Source organism: Sarcophilus harrisii, chromosome 2 (assembly GCF_902635505.1).
Source record: "Sarcophilus harrisii chromosome 2, mSarHar1.11, whole genome shotgun sequence".
Lineage (NCBI taxonomy): Eukaryota > Metazoa > Chordata > Mammalia > Dasyuromorphia > Dasyuridae > Sarcophilus > Sarcophilus harrisii.
The window spans coordinates 612,877,647-612,904,229 of record NC_045427.1 but is presented as its reverse complement, the minus strand read 5'-3'; the positions used below and the strand labels follow the sequence as shown (position 1 = coordinate 612,904,229).

The following is a 26,583-nucleotide window of genomic DNA, read 5'->3' as shown; positions in this document are numbered from 1 at the left end:
ATATCTGGGATCAAATCATGGATTTTAAAATTCTTAATTGTATATTCATAGGCAAATCCTTTCATCTTTCGGAGTCTCAATAAACTTTTCTATAAAATGAGGATAGCAATACTTGTACTATCTCATATAGCACTATTGTAAGGAAAATACTTTTGTAAATTTTAAAATATTAAAAAGCAAAAAGTTATTAATATTATCATCAAGTATAATTGTATAATTCACAAGCAATAATCACAGTGAAATATTGTATTTTGCATCTCTCTCCAACTATGAAGAGAAAGATATGGTCTATTGATTTGGAACTTCACCCAGAGGCCTATAAAACTGTGGCATACACTTTGATCCAGCAATACCACTCTTAGATCTATTTCCCAAAAAGATTAAACAAAAAGGACCCATTTGTACAAAAATATTTATAACAGTTCTTTTTATGGAAAGCAGATCCTTTGTGGAAGAAAACATTGAAAACTGAGGGGTGCCCATCAACTGGGGAATGGTTGAACAAGCAGTGGTATGATTATAATAAAAAACTACTATACTGAAAAATGATGAGCAGGATGATTTCCGAAAAACCTAGAAAGATTGAAATGAATGGAGGCAAAGTAGAGTGAGCAGAACCAGAGAATACTGTACGCAGTAACAGCAATACTGTGCAATGATTGAGAATCATTGAGATTAATTGAGAATAACTTGGTATTCTTGACAATACAATGATACAAGACAATTCCAAAGAACTCATGAAGAATGCTATTTAGCTCCATAGAAAGAACTGATTGCCACCCAAAGCAAACTATTCTTCAAGTTCTGCATTTTTTCCCCATTGGGTTTGTCTCCTTTCACATCATGACCAATATGGCAATGTTTCACATGATTGCACACACACACACACACACGCTTACAGTCTCAGGGAGGGGGGAAGTAAGGGAGGAAGAGAGAAAATTTGGAACTCAAATTTTTTTTTTACTCAATTTGTTAAAATACCCTTTACACATAACTGAGGGAGGGGGGAAATAAAATATTATTTTAAAAAATATTATCTACAATATAAAATTGTCTAGATGATGATATCAAACCCAAATAAAAATAGATCCCTACTGAATTAGAAAAACACAAGTCAACATTATCGACACTGCACTATATTTTGCTTAACATTTCCTAATTACATTTTAATCTGGTTCAGGTCCCAGGACTTTAATACCTCTGGTCTATAAAACTTCTGGCAAGATGGTGGAATAATCTGTAGCCACTAAGCACAGCTCCCCTGTACCATCTCAAAAGAATGTCAAATATACCAAATAAAATGTTTTAAAAATGTTTAACAAGGATTAAGTGCCTACTATGTTCTAAGAACTGTGCTAAGTGCTTTACAAAGAGTATTTCATTCAATCTTCATAATAACCTTGGGACATAGAAGTCTCATGTTAGTTGAGGAGACCAAGGCAGACAGAGATTAAGTGATGAAAGTGTGTAAAACCAGATTTAAGCTCAAGTCTCTCTAATTCCAATTCTAGGACTCTATTTCCTATATCACCCATCAAGGAAAAGGAAAATTATTGTTTTACATCAAAGAAAAAACAAACCAAAAAAATGGTAAGCAAAAAAAAAAAAAAAAAAAAAAAAAGAGCCCTAATATAATGGATATCGTCACTTCCAACAGACCTTCTTTTGCATATCTGGAAAGGCCACAGTCCAAACTTCTCAACTTAATCTTAAGTGCTACTTTCACTTCATCTAGCAGGCAATCAGGTCCCTATGTGTTGAGTATTGGCTCCATTACTCATTAAGGAAATCTTAATATAAATGATGTGTCAGATCTGCTACAATTAATGTCTCTGTGTTGTTTTCATTCCCATTCTACTTATGATGACTGAGAAGTGAGCTAGCCTACCTGAATATTATACCAAGATTTCTACAGTCTCATTTTCTCTTCCACTGTTTTTTTCCTCTTATATTCCACCATAACAATCTGTAAAAGAACTTATATTCTACACAAATGCATCTTTGTGGTATAGAAGTCACTGGGTTGTATAAGTTTAGGTAAGATGGATATAAGCTACAGATAGAAGTTCAAACTTCCACTAAGTAGGAAAGGCTTTGAATGTTATCCTAGGAAGAGACTATTGTATTAAAAAAAAAAAGAGATCTTGCACGACAACTAGGTGATGAATTATTGGATCATAAGGAAAACGACAAAATAGCCCTCAATCCTATGCAAATCTTTTCGCAATGACTTGTTATAATAGCAGAAAAGGGAAGGTAGAGCATGCTAAAGGCCACCTATCTTTTAGATTATCTAAATATTAAAGTAATTGTTGGGACTCTTAATCCAAGATCTTATCCAAAGATCTACTATTGAAGGAGATGAAATATGTCTATATTGCCATTCTTCCTTAACAATGAATAAAATAGCATTTATTAAGTACTTACTACATGCAGAAATGCAACTAGAATTCAGGGAAGTTTCAATTAAATTGAGGGATGACTCAAAAAGTTCCCTTTGAAGAAGTGAACAAAGGAATTATCCAAGTTGGTTATGTTGTTTGCACAAAGGCAACAATAAACAATTTTATAAGTTAGTTGATCATCAAACTTTATAGTATTCAAGATAAGCATCTTAAAAAAAATTCTGCCATAAAAATAAGTACAACTTATATGCTAATATTTATTACAGAGCTTTACTGAAGAGAATAAAGAAATAAGACAACTCCTACAGAGATCCTGATGAGATGTTCCACAGCAAGACAATATATAGAGTGTCCAAAAATCTCAGTACAGTTTAAAGCTTTTAAATGGGCAGAAAAAATCTGGCAAAAATACAATGGAAAACATGATAATGGACTAAAAACATGAAGGAATCTAAAAATGTACAGAATTTTCAGAAATCTTATGTATGTATATCATGAATACTTTTTAAAAAAAATGTAATAAGCCTAATAATATAACCAAAAAAAAAGAAACTGAGGATAGTTTCATAAACAGGAAATACCATGATGGGAATCATTTCAGAAATGCAGTCTATGTACAGTCAGATCATGGAGTAGTAAAAGCAAAGGTTAAAAAAAAAAAAAAAAAAAAAAAAAGGAACAAATTAGAAAGATAAAAATGAAAAAAGCTCTAAATTGACCTATTTTAAACAAGCTAATGATTAAAGAAATTATAGACAAATTAAAGCTACTGTCTCTGAGCATGGCTATTTTTTTTTTTTATTTTTTTTTTTTTTACCTTAAATGAATCTTTCATGGCAACAATTTGGGATTTTTCTCTAACAATAGAGATTGAAACCCATTCATTTCATTTCTGCCCATTCTGTGCCACTCTTGACACATCCTCCCCTCAGTGTGCTGGGGACCTTCCATTTCTGATACAGTGAGGCTATTCTTGTCTATCTCTGCCATCTTCTCTTCTTGATTACATCCACCATGAGCAGTCGTATTCCATATTTCATTGCCATATAAGAGACGCCAATAGAAATATGAAAATACGAAAAAGATGGGTCTTTATTTACACAAGAAGCTAGGGTCAGTAAAAGGAGCTCTGATAATTCCTGAAAGCAATATAGCCTGCTCTCTTCTTGTACCTCACTGTGCACCTGTATTGCCTGTTCCAGTATACATACTGATGGATAGGTACCACAAAAGGTCCATTTTGAAATCTGGGCAAAAAATAAAAAAGCTTTTAAAAGCCTTATAACAAAGACTTTTTAAAAAGGAAAACAAACAAACAAACAAACAAACAAAAAAACATTAAAAAATAATCATCATGTAGAAAAAAACCTGACATTATATGCAATGTTCTACATCCATGGACACTAACCTTTGCAAAAGTGATATCATTTATTCAGTTTTGACTATTCTACAGTTGTTGGTCTATCCACAATAGGTATCTATTGTCTACTTGGTCTTCCCTGTGTGTATAATAAACAGGCCAAATTCTTTTGTAAAATTACAGATTCCTACCAGGAGATTCTGAACTGTTTGGAGGCTTAATGTTAGCACAATGCTATTTAGAAACAAAAGCACCTCCAAGGCAATCCTGTAAACTTTGGGTAGAAAACACCTTCTGCATCCAGAAAGAGATTGAACGTAAATCAACACATGCTATGTACACTTCTTTTTTCTGAGTTTTTTTCTCTTTTCTCCTGTGGTTTTCTTTCCTTTTTGTTCTAATTTTTCTCTCTCAACATAATTCAAAAAGAAATGTGTATTATAAAAAATTAATATATGTTTACCAGAAACACATAACACAAAAGCACGTAACAACTCAAACTTAAGTAACATTTCTTAGAAATATTTAGTTGAATTATAATAGCTAATATTTATTTACCATTTTAATAATTTCCAAGCACTTTACATATATTATCTCCTTTGATCCTCACAGCAACCCTGTTAGCTAACTATTATTTATTATTCCTATTTTATAAAAACTTACTAGCTGTGTAACCTAGGCAAATCACTTAACTCTGCTTGCCTCAGTTTCCTCATTTGTCAAATGAGTTAAAGGAAAGGAAAACCATTCTAGTATCTCTGCCAAGAAAATGCCAAATGGAATCACAACTGAACGGCAATAACAATTTTATAGAAGAGGAAACTAAGGCACAAAAAATTTAAGTGACTTCACCAGGATCAGAGCAGGTGTCTCAGGTAGTATTTGAACTTAAGTCCTCTTTACTGTAAGTTAATACTCTATATACTCCATGTCCACTTAGCACCCGACCATCATGTAAAACTGTTACTACAATGGGGAGAACAAAAGAACCCAGAAATCAATTAAGCTAACTAAGCTAAACATTTAAACTTTTTCAAGAATCAGATAAGGAGCTGGCACAAGATCTTAACCTTTTCTGGATCATGTATTCCTTTTGTAGTGTAGTAGAGTCAAAAGAACCATTCACAGAATAATGCAGAAAACATTTGGAATTTAGAAGAAAAAAATACAATAACAATGAAATAGTTATTAAATTTTTTCTTAAAAATAAGTTCATAGACCCTAGTAAAAACCCCTAGATTAGATGACCTCTAAGGCCATTTATTCCCAGTTCAAAAATTCTAATTCCATGACATTCTGCTAATAAGAAATAAGTTAATTTTAAAAATAACTGCTGCTGCCCTTTTTGTAGTGGTTGGAAATTGGAAATTGAAGGGATGCCCACCAATTGGAGAATGGCTGAATAAATTGTAGTATATGAATGTTATGGAATATTACTGTTCTATAAGAAATGACCAGCAAAATGAATACAGAGAGGCTTGGAGAGATATACTGCTCAGTGAAATGAACAGAACCAGGAAATCATTTTATACTTCAACAACAATACTACATGATGATCAATTCTGATGGACGAGGCTCTCTTCAATGAGAGGATCTAAATCAGTTCCAATTGATCTGTAATGAACAGAACCAGCGACACCCAATGAAAGAACTCTGGGAAATGAGTATGGACCACAACATAACATTTCCACTCTTTCTGTTAATGTTTGCTTGCATTTGTTTTTTTCTTCTCAAGTTATTTTTACCTTCTTTCTAAATCCGATCTTTCCTGTGCAATGAGATAACTGTATAAATATGTATACATATATTGTATTTAACATATACTTTAACATTCAGCATGTATGGGACTACCTGCCATCTAGAGGAGGGGGTGGAGGGAAGGAGGGGAAAAGTTGGAACAGAAGTTTTTGCAAGGGTCAATGTTGAAAAATTACCCATGCATATGTTTTGTATAGAAAAAAATTATAATAAAACACTGCTGTTAGAAATCATTAAATAAAAAAATAAAAATAAAAAAAACTGCTGCTATTGCTACTTCCTATCTTATCTTTCAAGCAAGAAGAATTTAAATTAAAACAGGAAGATGTATTAGACAAAAGTATAAAGGGAATTAGCAGGATTTTCTTCCCTCCATATATAAACATCGAAATATAATACAAAAGTAGAAAGGCTCAATCATTCCATTAAGAAGTTTTGCTTAACGGTTTTTTTTTTTTTGGGGGGGGGGGGAGTAGGATGTGAACTTAGTGAAGGATTTGGCAAAACTGTTGTCAAAAAAACAGTTTCAATCTTTTTTTTTTTTTAAATAATATGGTTTAGCTGTAATACAATCCAGAGCTATGGAAAGAAACTAAAGCCTCTCTGTGATGTCCTTTGGCTGTATGATTCTATGACGGAGCTATTCAGCTAGTCCAAAGAAAAATGATTTTACATGTAATAGAATCCTTGCATCTCAAGCCCTTAACTGATTGGCTCCTGAAATACTATAGTAATTCTATCTCCATGTTATATTAATATTGAACTTATAACTATCAAAGACTGGCATGCCGTCTGCAGACAACCTGTTAAACATTCAGTTTTGCATACTGGCTATGTCTTTCAGTACCAAAAGCAGCCTTGGCAGAAGCAGTACATCCTGTACAGAAAGAACATTGCGTAACATGGAAGAGGTGAAAAAAAAATAGAGGAGAAACTGGAACACAATGTTTTACTACCACCCCACTTCTCTTATATTATTATATTCTACATTCAAGGAAATTGAAATACTTGCTATATAATCCTATTCTAGTAGTGACAAAAAAGGATAAAAAATAAATCAATCCTAAATATTCTAAAGGACACCATACTAAAGTTTTACAATAGCATTTGTGTTTTTTCAACATTTCATTCTTTGTAGAAAGTATACATAAATTGTTAGAAAATTAGTATTTTAAATTCTGTATTATTAATTTTATTGTATGAGAAGTGAAGAAGGGTGGAAGCTGAGATTACATATACAGAACTGCTGAAATGACTAATATTTAAAAATCTTCAGTCTTGCATCCCAGAAAATGAGACTTGTACAGAAAAGTCCCTTCCAGAGCAAAATCATCCCACCACTCCTTCATATAAGATTTAAGCTAAACAAAAAAGAAAGAAAACCCAACAGCTGTAGACAACACTGTGCTATTTTTAAGTCTTCTCCCAGCCCCCCAGACATCCTCACATGGGGGCTGTAAACAGCTAACTAAAATATCTTTGAGGCTCTCTCCTCTCCACACACCCACTGACATAAGAACTGCACCCATGGTGAAACCATACTTCATGTTCCTCTAGGCAAGTATCAATATACAAAAGTAAACTCAAGTAGAAGCAGCAGTAAAATTGTTCATTACTGCTATGTAAATCATACCTTTTTCTCCAACAAATGGTAGTGACCATGTAAAGACGTCCATAAAATTGGGTAACCAGTAAGGATGTGGAGAACAGTTAAACTGTCGAATATTCATCACATTATTTTCATATTTTAATACAGCAGCTGGAAAATAAGTTTAAATGTCAATGTAAGAATGTTTAACTTCAGCACAAAATGTAACAGAAAAATGGGAAAATATTAAATTCATTTTTTGGACTGTAAGGGAAGGAAGGACACTGATTTTGGGCTACAACATTCTTTTAGAAAAGGGAAAATGGCCAACCATATCTTCATTCAAGTCTAAGAGCAAAATGCCTGGTTTCTTTTAAGAATTTTCTTTTCTCAAAAAAATAAAAAATTAAAAAAATTTGTTTTTTCTTCTTGAGATAATTCAATGATAAAAATAAGGGGTGAGATTATATGGGGTAGAAGTTTCATAAAGACTTCTTGAGCTATAACTAATAGCAGGTAATTTTTAAAAAGTGGCCAAGCTGAATTTAACTTAAATCCACAAATAATAATTCAATTTTAAAATGTGCATATTTCATTCAATTTGGGGGAAATAAGGGATAAAATCACTGAAAAAAAATTGTGTTTTGTTTTTGGAGGGGAGGAGTTTAGTAAAATACAAAAGTGAAAAAAAAAAAATCTAAACCCTTGGAAACATAATCCCAACATACCTTTCCAGACTTATCTCACACCACTCTCCTGGATACATTCCGAACTCCAAACAGACTAGTCTACTTAGAATTTTCTGAATATGTTTTATGTGTTCCTATCTCCAGAGTTTTGTTCAATGCCATTTCTTGCACCTTGAATATCTAACTAATCTCCCCTTACCTGTTGTTGAAGGCTCGGATCAAATGCCTCCACTCCATCATGAAATCTTCCTCAAACTAGAAGTGTTCTTTCCTTTTATCTGAACCCTGTCTCCTATACACTGATTGTCTACTCTGAATGAGATATTTGAAAAATTCACATTTCATCTATTAGACTATAAGCCAAATTAAGGTACAGATGATGCCCTGTATTGTCATGGTAATATCCTTAGCAACCAGCAGTGCGTTCCACATAGAAGTCTCAATAAAAAGTTACTTAATTTGAATCTAAATTTTCTATTTTGAAATTTTGAGTCATCAATGAGAATAATATCTTTAAAATAAAATTAACTAGAAAAACTGTCATTGGCTTTTATTCATGTATTTTTTGATGGAGCCCTGGCCTCAAGGGTCAGAAGAACTGATTTCTAGTCCGGACTGTCATTTCCAAGCAATGAAAACTTAGCAAAGTCAACAAACCTATGTGTCCCACCCTTGCTGTCCTAGTTCATCCTCTATAAAATAAGAGTACCTGTAATGTGCCTACCTCACATGGTTCTTGTGAAGACCAAATAAGTCAAGTAAGAGCTTTAGAAACTGTAAGGCATTATGGAAATGTAAAATGGCATGATTATTATTGATTATAGAGCTTTAATCACTGAACGCTTTTCATGGAAGTATTGAAATGTTCAAAAGGTTTAAGATATGTGGTATGCAGTCATAAATAATGCTACACATTTCATCATATGAAAAAACCCGAAAATTTAGCCTTGAGAATTCTAAACTAATCTCTACTTTTTAACCTTAGTTTTAAAAAATATAACATTTACAAATTGGAAAATTTGTAAGATGAAGCAAAATGTCTTAAATGTATCCAAACTACACAGGAACATAAAACACCAACGTGATTCCTACATGTAGTAAAAACAAATAGAAATATGATTTTGACAAACAATGATCTAGGTTTTTTTTGCAAGAGCTGAAAAAAATCATTTAATCTATTCCAGGGTTAAGATCTGACAGGTGAAAACAAGTAAAGCTGCAAATCTCTGTGCTAAGCACCAAATACCAGCTCCTGTAATACTGTCTGAGGTTATCACATTTGCGGACATCTATCATTGGCACAGGATAAATCTAGAATTCTGCCCAGTTTTTGAGAATGGAATCCGAATCTGGATTTGTTTTTCCTTTAAATGAGCCCTATATTCCTTATGTATTATTATAACATGGCTTAAGGATTTGTAAACAAAACATCAATACACAATCTTTACAAGCAACCAATGGCACTACCTTCTAGATATTAGCATCTCTAGTAGCAACTTTAAAATGGAGTAACTAGTGAAAGGTTCCTGGAAGTATGTCTTATCAAATTTATTATAGAAGGTCCTCACATCGAGCTTCATGGAAGATCTCACATATATTATCACATTCCTTTACTGAACAAATTTTTTAGAAAGCCTACATAGGCTGAACTTACAGAAAAAAACAACTATATTTGGCACTGACCTCACTGTCACTTTTAACATCCATACACCCCCCCCAATCTTCCACCTGATACACCCACTCCACTCTGACACTAGACTCAATGACACAATCTATTAAATTCCAGACATATTGAGAGAGAGGATAGGAGCTAGCCTCTTAATGTCCTTATTCTGAAAATGTGAACTACGTGAGCATACTGGATCTCATTTTCAGTGTCCTCAGCACACACAGAACTATATTAAGCTACTCTGTCATTACCACAAAATCTAAGTATCACAGATGGGCAAATATCGAGAGTGAGAGCAACCAACCATGACAGTGGAATCAGACAAAAGAGTGAAGACGTTAAAAGTAGAGGAAAACACAGTGGGGTAGGGAGGGGAAAAGGGGCAGAGTGTTAGCAAAATGTTTGCTACTAAGAGATCAGAATGAATTAAAAATGTAATAGGGAAAGCTAGGTGGATAAAGTACCAGCCCTAAAGTTAAAATCTAGCCTCACTTAACACTTCCTGGCTATGTGACCTTGGGCAAGTCACTTAACCCCAATTGCCTCAGCAAGCAAATAAATAAATAAACAAACAAACAAACAAACAAATAAATAAAAGTGATAAAACATCACTATCCCAAAAGGTTTTATAATGGGGATCCTGGAAATAAGGCTCAGGAGAAGGAAAAAAGACCTACATCAGACATTAAACTAGATGAATGGTAGCTAAATAATGAGCCGATGTAAATTATTAAACAGACAGAAACCAAAAATCCAAGCAACAGCAACTTGATGGAAACAATAAAATTCTATGAGCCAAAATGTAGGGCATGATTCAACAGGGAATTCCAGAAAATCCTGATCTGGCTCGTGCTCAATGTACTTAATTCACAGGGCCCAAAGTATTTTGGGGTGATTAGTTCTGGAATTGATTTTACATAGGATTCACATTTTTCATTCTTCACTTCTGCTTACTCCCCCTTTATATCCTGTAGCTCAGTTTGAAATTTCAATAATAGATGATTATGATTTCAGATAATACCTTTTCTCTATTTAAAAAAAAAAATTAAGCCATTTAAAATTCTATGTTGTTAACAATTTTTTATCAATAACATCTTACCTTTATTATTGTAGACATCTAAGTAATTAGGTGCCGAAAAAATTGTTATTAATGAAGGGAACCCTGTAGTTTGACTTTTTCTGTACATTCTATAGCTGCAAAACAAATAGCTTAATATGCATCGTAAAGCATCAATCATAGTTACTAAGTTTGATTTTATATTTAAGGTGTTAATTTGGTTAAGGGAATCATAATTCTTACCCTGCATCTTGAGCTTCATGAGCTCTAATAATCGATAACAAATTATTGTTTTGCAAAAATTCACACACTGCTGGATAGCTGTGAAAAGAAAAGAACTGTAAGTAAAGCAATACTTTGCTTTTTGAAGAGTATGGCATTTTATTGTCTAAAATGTGATGTATTCCTGGGTTTTTCCCCTTACTTATAAAAATAAGAGCATCCTCGAACTGTATTGTGACTAAAGTGTTCCTGTGATTTTTCATTTCCAAAGTCTTCTGAAGGATCAGACCATAGCAAGTCACACATTGGTCCAAAGGCAGGAGGTTCTTTAAATCTATCTAACTGTGGAAGAAAGAAAAAAGAAAGAAAGAAAGAAGAAAAGAAAAAGAAAGAACTCATCAAATGGTGAGGAGAGGATGGTCATGGGCAAGTTTTACCCACCCTGAACGCTATGCATAGTGTCCACTATTAGAACACTGTTAAAGATATTAACAGATACATTTTTACCATAACAAACCTAGATCACGAAAATAAGTTTGTTTTATTGTGTTTTTTTTTTTTTTAAAGAAAACAAGAAATTATAACTAAGAAAGCCTGCTCCCCCCAAGTCCACTTTAGAACTAAGAAATATTTATACTTACTCTCCTAATATCATCCAGTGTGTGTATTTCTGGTGAAAGTCCACCATGAACACAAAGAAACTGTTGGTTTAAAAGTGCAGCAAGAGGCAGGCTATCAAAAGCTTCCATGCAAGCTTCATAGACTCTTTCTGAATATTTAATTTTACCTTCAGAGGAGAAATAAGAAAAAAATAGAATTAAATTACTACTAATCATTTTAAAGGCAGACTATGCAAAGTGAGAAATAAAATTGACAAATTTCTTTCCCTAAATTAACCAATAAATGTTAGCAAAATGTTATAGACTGTATTCAGATATTATCTTTACATTACAATGCCAAGAGAAGGCAAAAGCTGCAAATGGCTCAACATTTTACCTTTTTTTCAAACCAATCAAGGTGTTTATTAAAGTCATAAATGAAGTCAAAATAATTTCAGTATTTTTGAAAATCCAATTCTAGGAATTTTTAAAATTCCCATTCAGGAACTGTAATAAGGGCTGAAAATACAAAGAATAAATGGTCCCCTGACCTCAGGGATCTTGCACTACTATGAAGAAAAGAAACAGTAAGTATCCAGATAAAAAGGTCCAGACCTGAGGAAAAAACAACTATCCTTCCTTAGAGAGGTACTTATAACCACTGCTTGTATTACTATTGGAAGTGTGAGAAGAAATAGGAAAAATTTTACAGATTGGCAGGAATTGCAATAGATTTAAAACCACATAAAAGGATGACACTCTACAGGATCAGCAATGTGTTCACACTTACAGAGATAGTCAATAGAAGTATGAGGGAAGAATATAAGGATGCTACCACAAATTTGCTCGAGTTTATTCTTTTGGGTTACATTTTGTTTTTCTTTTTTCTCAAAAACAGTTTTAAGAAATTATTCCTAAGCACATGAAATTTTCTTTTAAATTTAATATAGAAATCTTGAATCAATCTCCCCTTAAATCCTTTAGAACCCTTTAGAATCTTCAAGTTGAACACCTTTGAACACGTCAATTCTGCAAAGTAAAAAGTCTGCATAACTATTATTATCCAAATAATTTAGAGAGGAGAAATGAGATACAAGTCTCCTGCCAGTACTCACATTCCTGTTTAAAGGTGAAATATTCGGTAAGGTGTCTGCATTCATGATTGCCTCTCAAAAGAAATAATGTGCTTGGATAGAGAATCTTCAGGACCCATAAATACAAGACACACTGTAAAATAAAATATTTTCATTTAGGATTTTTATACAATATTCACTAAAGAATTAATGTTAAAAGAATGTTACCATGTCCCACTGTTTTATCCATTATCCAATGATTATTAGGTCTAGAAATGACTATGGTTGGTTCAATGTTCAAATGAATATGCCCACTGTCTCCTCTTTCTGAATGAATATAAGCTAATACATGGAAGGAACCATGTCTTGTATATCTTTTTATATATACCCAGAACATTGCTTTGAAAAAGGTGGCCATTTATTATCTAATTAAATTAACTGGGGGTGGAGGGTTGGGAAGATTATTTAAGAATAAAAAACTTGACTGTATACAGGAAAAATATTTTTCTATGGCTTATCATGTAATTATGCCATTCAATTTATACAAGTAAGATTTTATTAAACACAACTGGCTGGAGAAAAAAAAAAAAAGCAATGTTTCTTCACTTATTAAATGAGAAAAGGCAAAGGGTTTACTTCATTTTGGGAAAACAAGAAATTTACAAAAATCACATGCAGGGAAACAAACAATAATAAACCTCATTTTAAGAGCCTGAATTATCTCTAAATGTGTAAAGATACCCACACATTTTGTTTACATAAGAAAAAAATAAGTAACTTTAAAGGAGCAGATAATTCCATAAGGCCATCTATATGGTGCAGAATATGGTTTCAGTTACTTGCTTTCTAACTTTTGTAACTATATAGGAAAGGGCCAACTTTGAAACCCTATTATGAAAAGTATTCACAAGCATACATAAAAACATCCAATTAGCTCACCAAGCTTCTTGAAGTTGGCAAATACATTCCATCACTTTCTTTTTGTGGGGGGTAGATAAAGATGGAGAGGTATCTCCTAAAGTTTTTGTGAAGATGAACTATTTCTTATTTTTCTGAAGCACTAAGATCAATCAATGCTAAAAGGGATAGGAAGTGATAAAATCCTGGATAAAAAAGGATGAATTCCACTGCTGCCAGCTACATTTTGGGAAACCTAGCAATCTTTTGTGTGAGGCAGTATTAGTGACACCTGAACTGAAAATCTATCAAATAAAATTCTGAAAGTTATTTTAGCAGGTCAAAACTTGCTTTCTATGGAATTTCTTCCTGGATTTGTGCTTGCTACACTTTAAAAAAGAAAACGAATAAACATAATATAAAATCAGCTGCATCAAAGAAACCTTAACTGCCAGAGGGAATGGTCAAAGTCCAAAAAATAAATGTATTGTCCAAGGAGATCCATATTTTCAATGTGGTAGTGGAAAATCAAATCTGTGTTCAAATTCTTGTCCTGACACTAAAAAATAATTTAACTTTTCTGAGTCTCCAATTCCACATACTACTTACCTCATGAATTATTGTGAACAAAGTGTTTTTAAATGCTAACGTGCTATGTAAATGTGCCTTATTATTCAAATAAAGGAAATAAAATATATTTTACTTGAATCAATCCATTGAATAGCCACAGGGACAATCTTTATTTCTGATTACTAGTTCACAGGATTTCAGAAAACCAGAATCAGAAAGATGAATGGCATTAGCTCCTCAAAGACAACAGAATGCTCACAATTTCTATCAGAAAAACAGAAACGAAGGTTATGAACAGAGAAGCAAATTTTTATGTCCTCTAAGATTAAACTGGTAGCTTTAACAAATCTAAGTTCATGATGAGGAATGGTACCAAAAAAATCAATTTGTAAATATTTTGGAAGAAATTTTTTTCCAAGGAGTTATGTGTCAAGTCTGGGTCAACAACTTAGGCAAAAATGAATATTTACATCTGGTTATATACCTCTATGCTAAAATAACCTCTATCCACATAATCGCCAAGGAAGAGATATCTTGTGTTAGCAGGGGATCCTCCCACTTCAAACAGTTTCATGAGATCAAAAAACTGGCCGTGGATATCACCGCACACTGGAACGAAATGACAATCACAGACAACAAATTAAGAAGAAGGAAAAAAACAAGTATTAATTTTCCCTGTACAGTACAGTAGATTCTGGAACTTGAACAAGATAAGAGAAGCCTCACAAGGGAAGCCTCACTATGGAAATTATAGGGGTAGCCATTGTCATCTGTTTACAGAATCAACATATGGAAACCAGGTAACAGAAAACAATGGTATTCCTTGAGGCTTGTAAGTCACAGAACTGCCCACCTCAATGTATCATGTATTTCCTGGGAAGTTCCTCTTAAGGAAAAAAAAGAAATCCTACTTTTGAAATAAAAACAAAATAGTGAAATTACAATCATCTTCTAATGGAGAGAGGAAAAGCAAAAGCATGGACTTCAATTCTGATACCAGCTTGGTGACTTACTGCCAAGTCACTCCTAGGCCAGCTATCAATCAGCTCCACAGAACCTCTCAAATCAAACTGCTTTCCACTCACAAGATCTCGTCCCTTCCCAACTAGATCACTGCAACTGCTTTCTCCCTGGCCTTCCCTCCTCAATCTGTCCCCACTCCCATCCAGCCCATCCTTTCTACTAAGAGATTTTGCTCTTGTGCCCATCTGACTTTGATGCTCTTCATGCCACCACTCCAGGGGCTTCCTACTTTTTCTAGGACAAAAAGAACTTCTCTGTGTGGCCTCTACACCTTTACCCTCCCAGAATACGACACCCCTTCCTCCTCTGTCCCTTCGTCACAGACTCCACCTCCAGTCTGGATGCTGCCCGCCTCCTTCACTTCTACATCACCGACTCCCTTTCTGGCATTAAAAGAGATAGCGCAAGTCTCCTAACTGCTAGAGCTCTTTCTTCCCAATTTTCTTTTGTTTAACTTCCTTGTACATATTGCAATATTGGGCCTATAGTCAGAAAGACTGAATTGAAATCCAGCCTCAGACCTCAGGCCCCAGAGTGTGACACTGGGAAAATCACTCAACCTCTGCTTGCCTCAGTTTCTTCAAGTGTAAAATGGGGATAATAGCACTGATCTTGCAAGGATTAAATGAGGTCTCATCTGTATAGAGTTTAGCGCAGTTGCCTTGGCACTATAAATTGCTATGCAAATATTGGTTCATTTGGAATTCCTTTCCCTTTATTCATTTTATTTATGCTGTGTATATTTATATATTATTTCCCATCTCCCTTACAAAAATGTATACTCATTGGAAATAGGAAATTTTATTCTTTGTACTTACATTTCTAGTACAATGTCTGGCACACAGTAGATGCTTAATATATGCTGACTGCCTAATAGTAAATGGCAGACAAGATTAGAAACCAAGACCTCTGACTCCAGATCCAGTTATATTGCATTCCCTGAAAACTGTATAAACAAATATATCCTATGACTGCCCCTTCCCAAAGTTTGATAAGGCATAAAAATACAGAAAACTATAACATCTACTTTACTTTAAATATGTCAGTTTTCAAGAAAAGAAAATTTCAATGTCAATGTAAAACAAAATGTTATTTAAAATGAAAGCCTCTCTAAATTCAATTAATCAAATATTTGTCTTATAATGAAATAAGGATGAAAACAGAAGCATTACCTGTAATTGGAGCTTCTACTTCTATCATAGTTTTCTCTCTCCGAAGGATGGCAGCGCCCTCATTAATAATTCTAAGTGCAATTTCTTCATCAACCCGACCTTCTTTTACCAAGTGATTCTTTAAAACATCAACCCTTGGTATCCCATCCAGATCAAACACTTCTTCAGATGTTAAGCGGTGTGTTGGGGGGAAAGGGACAGCTGTAATTTTTTAAAAGAGTGGAAAAAACAGCATCACTACTGATGACATTGCTACTAAACCTTCCATTATTCTCTCAGTTACTGCTATGACAGTGAAATGGTCCTTCTTGCCAAGGCAAATCTTTCCAGTTGTACCCTTGATCTTATCCTCTCTCCTCTCTTCCAAGAACTTCCCCAAATATTCCCTTTCTCATCATCAGTCGGCCATTACCTACGAGCTCCTTTCCTGATAACCATATTCCTAGGTCTCCCTCAGCCTATGAAAACAAACAAACCAAAAAAGATCTCTTCAATTGACTCAATTTTTATAAGGGATGCCCTATAGAAAGAAGACAAAGACAGTTCTCTGTCGCTGTAATCGCAGTGGCAAGTGCACTGCCTGACACACAGAAAGGTTATTAATAAGTGTTTGTTGGCTTGATTTCTCAAGTTTGCTGCCTCTGCTTTCTCAATTATCACTAACATTTCTTTCTTTCTTTTTTTTATTATAGCTTTTTATTTACAAGATATATGCATAGGTAATTTGTCAGCATTGACATGTGCAAATCCTTTTGTTCCAACTTTTTCCCTCTTTCCCACCACCCCTTCCCCCAGATGGCAGGTTGACCAATACATGTTAAATATACTAAAGTATAAGTTAAATACAATATACATATTGTATACATATACATAAAATATACATATATTGTATTTAACTTATACTTATATCACTAGCTTTTCAACTGCATGTGATATTGCTTCTGACTTTACTTGAACCAAAACAGCTCTTCTAATTTCTGTGCAGCTTTTGGACCACTTCTCCTTCCTGGACACAACTTTTTCCTCTGCTTTTATTACACTCTTCTCTCCTAATGCTCCTTTTACATATCTTCAGTCATTTTCACTACTTTACCATCATTGTAACCACACCTCATAACAATGAGTATACCTTTAAGGTTTGGGGAACTCCCTTCTCTCTAATGTGTGTGGGTTCATAACTCCTAGAAGTTTAATTACTAACTCTGTGCAGATAACTTACCATTAGCCTTAACCTTTCTCTTGAATATCAGTACCAAATCACTAACTAGACATTGAACATCCCCCCCCCCAAAAAAAGAGAAGAATATTAGGCAAATAATCTTAATATTTTTTTGAAAATACTTATGACTTTCCAGAAAATCTCTGGTGTGGTTCTGGACTTTCTTCCTCTCCTTACCTCTTAAAATCCCTAGCTTCCTTCATGACTCAAACCTCTTATAGTAAACTCTTCAAGTATCTCCCAGTTATAACTTTCCTCTCCTCAAATTATCTTGTATTTAATAGAATGTAAGTTCTTTGAAGGCAAGAATTGTTTCTTTCAACCCTGTACACAATGATATATACATAAGCATGCAAATATTTAAAACATTCAATTAAATTAATTATATAGGGCCCTTTGTCCTTATAATAAATGGATCCTGATTTACTATGCTTAAGTTTTTTGTCTACTTTTTACAATTTTTTTATTTCCTCTCTCACTTGAACTTGTCCATGTCCTCAGAAAAACCAAATAATCAAACTTTTCAGAATATTTAAAGCAAAAAAGCAAAGTCTTTGAATAAAGAACTAGAGAATTCTAAAAGCAAAGTGAAATGAATTGTTATATCTACTTTTGCTGCTTAAAAATCTCTTTTTTTGGATTTATGAAAGGGACTCCGCTACATTTAGTATTACTGAGGCTGTTTAAAAAAGATCCTAGAATACAAAAATGGTTTTCAAAATTAACTTATGATGAGTATTGTATTAAAAAGAGAATCACCTCAAAATAGATGGGACCAAATAGGAATAGACTATATTACAAAGATGGATAAATGGATAAATTGGGGGAAGAGGGTAGAAGTAAAAAAAGGGAAGATATGACCAGCAGCTGAAAAATTTTAAAAACTACATTATCTTACTTGAAAAACACATGTAGAGCACAATCCTTTTAAGAATAGAAGATGAAAATTGACAAAGAGATGTTAACCACCTCTAAAATAATATGAAGTCACCAATCCCTCTTGCTTTTCCTTATGAGATTCATCAAGACAGAAACCTTGAAGGTACTTATTTTCTTTTCACTGCAAACACATTTATTCCCATTATTGCTGACAGGAACTGGAACAAGGCCCAAGGAAATACATTTTGTTCTCTCTATATGTGATTTAGCTTTACTTTAACAAAATAAAAATTGTTGCAAATCATTTTTCCCAGCTAGAAATTAAACAATATACTTAGATCTGAATTTGAAATTTTCAAATGCTTTAATAATATACAAGTTTAAGTCAAATGATTTTTAAATAAACCAAAATTGCTTTATGGTAGAAATGTTAATAAAAGTTAAAAGGTCAAACACTTCCAAAATACAAGTTTCTCAAACTGAAATGGGATTCAATGTTCTCATCAAGCTATGAGAATAGTTCTGGTTTGATTTAGGAAACTACATTTATAAACCCGATCAGCTCATGAATATTCAATAACAGCCAGAACACAAGATCTGTTCAAAATACAACTTTTAACAGCACACCCAGGACCTTACCAAGAAAGCCACAGGTATTTCTCATTATTATTTATTCTTTCCTTTCACCCCATATCTAGCCAGTCAGATTCCTAAGTCTTTTGCAATGGTCCTTGCATCCATTTCTTCCTTTCCATTTACATAGCTACCTACAACCTTAATTCAGGCTCTTCTCAACACCTATTCTACCATAATGGAATTGGTCTCCTTGCTCTTCCTATTTCAGTCCTCTCTAATGCACCGAGAAATTTATCTACCTAATTAATCTTCCTAATCCACTAATTCTGTCACTCCCCCACTCAAAAAATGTTCCACATGCCTCAAGCATAAAATCAACTCTTTAGTCTAACATTCAAAGGTCATGTATAATCTATTGAACTCCACAATTACCTCCAAGAATTATCACCTACCATTCTCAATTGTAAAACCTTGCTCCAAGCAAAATGCTGAACCATGATTCCTAAAACCTGAATTTGAACTTGAATCCATCTATCTTTTCCCATACTATTCCTGCCCATTCTTTTTATCCATATTCTATCCATCTTTCAAAGCCCAGCTCAAATTCCACATTCTCTACAAAATCTTTTGTTAAGCACTGAAAACCCCAGGATGATTTCTATCTCCTCTGAATCCTTTTTTATTCCACTTATTTGGCAATCAATCCTATGCTTAGGAGATCTTTTGCACTATTTAATCATTCTCCATGGATTTGTACCTTGCATCCTTAACTAGATATAAGTTTCTTGACAACAGGAGCCATCTTATGATTTGTTATCCTCCTCTCTTAAGTCCCATCACTTTCCTCTCCACATAGTGGGAGCTGAATTAAAATTGTTCATTGATTATCATTCCAAAGTTCATTACACAAGCCATACAAGGATATCCAATTAGTTTCAACTAGCTGCATATTTAATGAATTTGCATCTGAGCATACTAACAATTATTATGTAACTAATTCCTACATATGTCTTTATAATGAAATAAGTTCATTAACAACAAAATAAAATACAAATATCCTCATGAGACGCTTTGTTAAAAGCTCTGGCCAATTCTGCTAAATCCAAACTAAATCAGATTTACAGAAAGACAACCTTTAGGCTACATATTTCACCCTCCCATTTAACAGAAGAAAAAAACAAGGGTCCCAAATGGTAAAGGTATTGTTTGCCCAGAGCCACACAATAGCAATAGATGCAGAACCTGAAAATCTTCCTTCTCTACTTAACAGCTATGATTCGTCCTTGGCCTCTTCAACACAGAGTTCTCTCTCTATTTCTCACATTTTCTAGTGCTTTACTTAGAAATACATGGTACTTAGGTCTTACTTTTAATTGGGTTAATATTTCAATGGGGATAAGAGAAAAAGAATCCTAAGGTTTGTTTACTTGAGATTTTAAAAATCAGGTTAAAAAAAGGGATTTTGAAATAAAAATTAACATTTAAAACTGATTCAAAAAAATATACCTAAAAGAAGCAGTGTAATTAACTTTAGTGATATGAGCCTAGGCACCTGCCAGCCCATATGAAAATAAACAATTTTAGTAAGGCTAAGATAAAGAGTATGGAAGAAGCCTGCTAACTGACTTGAACATTCTAAAAAACGCAGCCTGCCACAGAAGCCAAAAGAATTGCAGAGTCCTTCACAGGGAAATAAGTTTTAATGCATCTGTAATGCCAGGCACTAAGCAAAGCAATGAACACAGGCCCTAAACCCATAGTCCCTGCTCTAGAGAAGCATAAATATGGAGACAACATAAACATTTACAAGCTATATAAAAGTTATCTGAAAGAGACTAGGGAGACTAGGAAAGTGTCCTTTCTTATCTGGCAAAAATAGAATTTAAGTAAAGTTGTAGAGTATGGTGAGCTCATGGCAGGGAGCAAGGTGCTAAGAGGGGCCAGGTTATGACGAGCTTTAAATGCCACATAGAGAAGTTTTTGTTTGATCCTGGAGGAAACAGGAAAAGAAGGGATGAGGGCTTAAAGTGATGAGAACTGCAGCTCTGAGTGGTGAAAGGGTATATATGGGAGACACTGTGAAGGGGAGGGGAAGATTTGGAAATACACTGGATATATGGGGTGAGAGTGAGGAGGAGTCAAGGATGACATCAAGGCCCTGGGAAGATGGTGATATTCTGCACAGGATAATAAAGTTCAAAAGGAGAGTAGGTTTTGCAGGAAAGTTAAGATCTATTTTTGGACTAGATGAGTTTGAGATACTTATGGGACATTCAGCTCAAATGTCTAGGAAGTAGTTAAGATATGTCTACAGAGTAGCAGAGGATAGGGTAAGACACATGGATAAAGAGAAAGACAGATGTCTACAAGTCATGAGATTTGAGCGGAAACCACTGAAGCTGATGAGATAATAGAGAGTAAAAAGATAAGGGACCCAAGGGCAGAGACTCACAGTCAGAGGGTATGAAACAACAAAAGAATCTGTAAAGAAGACTAGGGAGCAGTAAAACCAATATAAAGAGAACCCAGAGACTAGTGTCACAAAAAACACAGTGAGCATAGAATAGCTAGAAGAATTAAAGTAAACCTGTCCAATCTGCAAGCCAAGGAAGATTAGGAATGAGGAAAAGTCATTAAACTTGGCCAATAAGAGACCAAAGTAACTTTGGAGATTTAATTTAATGATGAGATCAGAAATCAGACTGCAGAGAGTTTACAAGAGTAAAAGAAAGAGGAAACCCCAACTGTAAGTGGCTTTCTCAAAGAGTTTAGCCATGAAAGAGAGGAAAGATATGGACCAATAAGTAGTGAGGATGGTCAGAACAAGTGCAGGATTTTTTAAGGATGGAGGGAAAATGTGGTTATATCTATTCGTAGACAAAAGAATGGGATCCAGGATATGGAGAGTGGCTGGAGATAAGAGAGAATGAGGATGATAGTGGGAGCAATTTGCTGGAATCAAGTGGAATAGTGAATCAATCAATGAAGAATAGGATGTCTTGCCTTGCTGTAGTGAAGGTCCAGTAAAAATTAAATCATATAAATTTGTAGCAGGCCAAATCAGCATGGACTGATCAGAAAAAATAGAAGTTAGGCCATCTTCATGGCAAGTAGAATATGAATATGAAATGAAAAATGATGCTATGATGTCAACTTGCTGTTCCAAAGATTGGGATAAAACAGATATGGAAGTTCCATCACCATTCACTTCTAATTCAGTCACTGAACACAAAAAACTTAAAACAATTATAATTGATACAGATGCCACAAAATGATTTATATTCATAACTTTATGAATGACTCTTACTTTCTTGTTCTCACTCCCAGTTCTTAGATAAGGAAATTGATAGCACTCAAGACTTGCATTTTATGGAGAGTAAAGACAGTGCCAGGACTCAAACCCAGCCTTCCTGACAACCTAAGAACCTCTAGATGAGGGGAAAATCCTACTTAGTGACAAAATGAACTAAATAACCTCTAGAAAGAAACACATTTCATGAGCAGGAGAATTTTAGAAAACTTGGAAAGACCTACATGAACTGATGCTGATGTAAGTGAACAGAACCAGGAGAATATTGCATACAATTAACAGCAACATTATGCAAAGATCAATTATGAATGACTTAGTTCCTCTCAGCAATATGATGATTCAAGACAATTCCAAAAAGACTCGATGGAAAATGCTATCTACATCCAGACAAAAAACTACCAAGTCTGAATTTAGATTGAAGCATTCCATTTTCACTTTTTTTTTTTTCCTTTCTTGTGGTTTTCCCCTTTTGTTCTGATTCTTCTTTCACAACATAACTAATGTGGAAATGTTTAACACAAGTGTTCATATATAACATATCAGATTATTTGTTGTCTTGGGGAGAGGGTGGGAGGAAGAAAAAATTGAAACTCAAAATCTGACAAAATTAATGCTGAAGGATGATTTCAAAAAGGCCTGGAGAGATTTACATTAACTGATGTCAAGTGAAGTATGCTAAGTGAAGTGAGAAGAACCAAAAGAACTTTGTACACAGCAACAAAATTATGGATGATCAACTGTGACAGACATGAATCTTTTCATCAATGAGGCGATTCAGGCCAGTTCAAATGGACTTGTGAAGGAGAGAGTCATTTGCATGCAGAGAGGATTTGTGGGGACTGAATTTGAATCACAACATCATAGTACTTACACCTTTTTTGTTGTTTGCTTGCTGGTTTTTCTCTTTTTAAAATGTTTAAAATTATTTGTACAAGTTTAACTTATATTGGATTACTTGCTATCTAGAGGAGGGGGTGGTGTGGAAAAAGGGAGAAAAATATGGAACGCAAGGTTTTACAAATGTGTGTGTTGAAAACTATCTGCATGTATTTTGAAAAATAAAAAGCTATTCAAAAAAAAACCCAAAAGCAAAATAATAATAATAATAATAATAATAAATGAATGCTGAAAACTATCTTTACGTGTAATTAGAAAAAATACCCAAAAAAGCTACCTCTTTTTAAGGCAAAAAATGTTTGGTGTTTTTTTTTTTTTTTTAAATTTTTGCCCATCATTTCATCGAACAATCATTAAATGCTTTTTGAATTAGAAAAAAAAAACCCACACATTTTAGTTTCATGAATCTAATGCATCCCTGCTTATGAGTGGACAGAACAACTACTAGATAATCAGAATAAAACCCGACATTTTCTTAGTGTTTTTTTGGGGGATATAAAGGAATAAAAAAAGATAAATATAATGTCTTCTGTTTGAAACATCCAATCAACAGTGGTATGGCAGGTTATAAAGCAGAAATGCACTCAGGTCTTTATGCACACAGGTACATATTCCCCTCACTATAAAGAACTGATCTTATTTTATTTTTTCCAGGTTCTTCTTTCCTGTTTCTTGAATAGAGGAAGAGGCAATTATTTAATAGAACTATTTGAGGAAGTAGATAGTCTCACCCAACTGGTCCACATTAGTTTTCTATAGAAAGCTGAATTTGATCTTATCAAGTAGCTTAAGCTTTCCTTAATGGGATCAGTGCAGCATCTGCTTTAATTAGCCAGGGACAGAAAGGTCAGGGGGATAACCCACAATCAGCTGCATGAAATCACCACAAATTACATAGATGACATTCTTTTCAATTATACTAGTTTCATAGTAGAATCCCAGGCTTATATTTCTTGTCAAATATTTTTCTTGCACAACATTATGATACAGACTGTTATAACTTTCAAAACCTGTACAACCTTCAAATACAATTCTCCTGATCTTGAAAATTAACAGTCAAGCAACAAGTATTAATTAGTGTGTCGAATACTGGGTCCGAGGCATTGGAAATACAAATTCAAAGAATGAAACAATCGTACTGGTAAGCAGCTGACATTCTATAATAGTAATCAACACAAGTACCTTTATTAGTGAGGCTATTTGGATTATCTTTTCTTTAATGATTTCTCATTTCTTTTTCCAGAGTACTTTATCACAATATGCATATTCCAATATGCATAATGTCACTGACCATGACATTAAATGTAAAATCAGAATTTGTGGGGGGAAAAAAAAAAAAAAAAACCAACCCTTACAGGAATGTTGAAAAGACAAGGTGTACATTTTAAAATAGCATATATAAAACATAGGACAAATTAGAAAAAGAATGTGAAGAGGTTTAAGCTTGTTAGTTATTATTTTCTCCAATTGTCAGAAAACAGTACATATCTTAAATCTAAAAGAAATATGGCTACAAATGAAAAAAATAGGAATGTAAATGGAATTTTAAAGTTTTGCTGCTTCCTACCTTTATATCATGATGACTTAATTATTAAGGATATAATGAAAACCTGAAGATGAAAAAACTTAAAAGATTTTCTGAACCTATCTATAATGCTGAAGTTCACAGTGAACTGTGGTAAAGTTAGGATGTTTATAATATGTTCAATAAGTAGAACATCAAGAGTGTTAATTAGTACCACTCCTGAACACATGCCTTAAGCCAGGCATCCTAGATGTCTGAGAGATACCATTAAAAAAAAAAAAAAAAAAAAGACAATTGTCACAGAAAGGGACATGCCACAGTGGAAAAAGGGACACAGATAAGCAATTAAGATCCAGTGTTCATCAAACAAAGAAATCCCTTGGAGAAGTAATATTTATTTGTTATATTCTTAATCCAAATACCCTCTGCTCCAAGTCCACTGTACTTTTCATGCAATGTGAGGAGAAAGCACATTAATAAACCTCAATGAATCTGACTTCCATGATATAAGCAGAAAAAAATAAAGCATCACCATACAAAGGATGGGTGGGTTCACAAGCCCAAGAAAAGCACAAATCCAGGCTGCAGGAATGTAACTGCTCTAATCTAATATCCCTGCCAGAGTGCCTAGGGACTACAGTGAGCAGGCAGACAGAAAATTAAGCAGTCGCTCACAAAGCCTCACCTTGTAAAACCCTAGAGCTGGATGCTTCTTCCTAGGGGGATTGCAGAAGTGAACCCAAATCACTAGCTGAGACGGAAAAGAGAGTAGTATCTGAGTTTAAACAGGCCTTTAAGGATTCTATCTGGGTCAGGGCCCGCTTTTCCTGCAGGTGAAAGCCTTAAGCACCCAGAAGACGAGAGGAATTATCCTTTTCAGGACCTCGGGGTTACTAACTCCACAAAGGCCTCCAACAGCTCCTTCTAATAACTTTTCTGCCCTTGGACTGCTCATCTCCAGGTGTGCTCAGGTTAAACTGGATACAATGTTACCCGCTGACATAATCTACAAAAGCCCAGGCGTTTTCCCCCTCAGAGTCACACTTGAAAACAGGTGCCGATATCCAAAATTTGGGGGTCCAAAAAAGGGAAAAACTAAACAAAAGGAAACACACACACACACACACATACATGCACACGTATGTATTTTAGTTAAGGCAATATTTAATGGGGACAAAAATCTGTCCGCGTCTGAAATCCCGGCCTGGTCTAACACTCAGCATTTTGCAGAGGAGAAAATGGGGTACTGTTCTCTACCTTTCCAAGGAAAAATAATCAGCGGCCGAGGCAATGCAGACAATTTCAGGGTGCCTGTGGTTTACTGGTATGGCTGCAGCACAAACCAAGACAGGGAACGATCCCATTCCCCCACCCCCCACAGCATCTCTGAAGTTGACATTCCCACGGAGGTTCGCAAAGCTACACCGTAAAAAATCGCCCCCGCGCCCGCGCCCGCCCCCACCTCGAAGGGCACCGGGCAACTTTCCCGGCGCGGGGCCTTGGCTGACCGGGCCCTCCCCAGAGAACGCTGCCCTGACAGCCGCTCGGGCTCCCACGTCTGCGGCCCCCCGCTAGGCCCGGCCGCGCTCCCCCAGTACCCCGTGATCCCCCTCGGCTCCCGCGGCTCCCCGTACTGGGCCGGGGCGGGAGGAGGGTGCTGCTGGACCGCGGCCTGCACAGGGGCCACGGCGGCCCCGGGCCTCGGGCCGACCACCCGCTCCCGCGCCAGGCAGTCCCCCGCCCTTCCGGACCCGCTCGCGCCCGGAGGCGGCCAGACACCTCCTTCCTCCTCCTTGGCCCCGCTCCCGCGGCTTCCTCAGCCTCTCACCTTTGACTACGCGGTCTGCCCCGGGCGGGGGCGGCGGCGGCGGCGTCCGCGCCGGCTCCGGGGCGGCCATGCTCGGCCGGGGCTCTGCTCAGCTGAGGGGCCGGGCGGGGTCGGGGGCGGGGGCGGCGGCTAGCAGGGCCGAGCGGCAGCGCCGCCGGGGAACATGGCGGAGCCTCTCTCCTCCCAGCGCGGCTGGGGCCGACCGGCGTGCACCGCGCGAGCGTGGGCGGGGGCTGGGCGCGTTCGAGGGACCGGAGCAAAATTACC

General features: G+C 35.4%; 1 protein-coding gene across 6 annotated transcripts in view; it reads right to left on the bottom strand.

The window, feature by feature from the left end:
* PPP3CB (protein phosphatase 3 catalytic subunit beta) overlaps window positions 1-26,565 on the bottom strand; it is a 50,851-nt gene extending 24,286 nt beyond the window's left edge. For 5 of the 6 annotated variants that reach the window (XM_031956506.1, XM_031956504.1, XM_031956507.1 and 2 more), the window contains exons 1-9: window positions 26,317-26,503; window positions 16,083-16,283; window positions 14,372-14,496; window positions 12,463-12,574; window positions 11,390-11,535; window positions 10,951-11,090; window positions 10,770-10,847; window positions 10,569-10,663; window positions 7,157-7,282 (exon numbers count right to left, since the gene is read on the bottom strand). In XM_031956506.1, the coding sequence (XP_031812366.1) occupies window positions 7,157-7,282; window positions 10,569-10,663; window positions 10,770-10,847; window positions 10,951-11,090; window positions 11,390-11,535; window positions 12,463-12,574; window positions 14,372-14,496; window positions 16,083-16,283; window positions 26,317-26,386 (1,093 nt within the window). In that variant the 5' untranslated portion in view covers window positions 26,387-26,503. Of the gene's footprint in view, window positions 1-7,156; window positions 7,283-10,568; window positions 10,664-10,769; window positions 10,848-10,950; window positions 11,091-11,389; window positions 11,536-12,462; window positions 12,575-14,371; window positions 14,497-16,082; window positions 16,284-26,316 lie in introns of all 6 variants that reach the window. The other variant, XM_031956502.1, reaches the window with a different exon arrangement.
* Window positions 26,566-26,583: the final 18 nt, after the last annotated feature.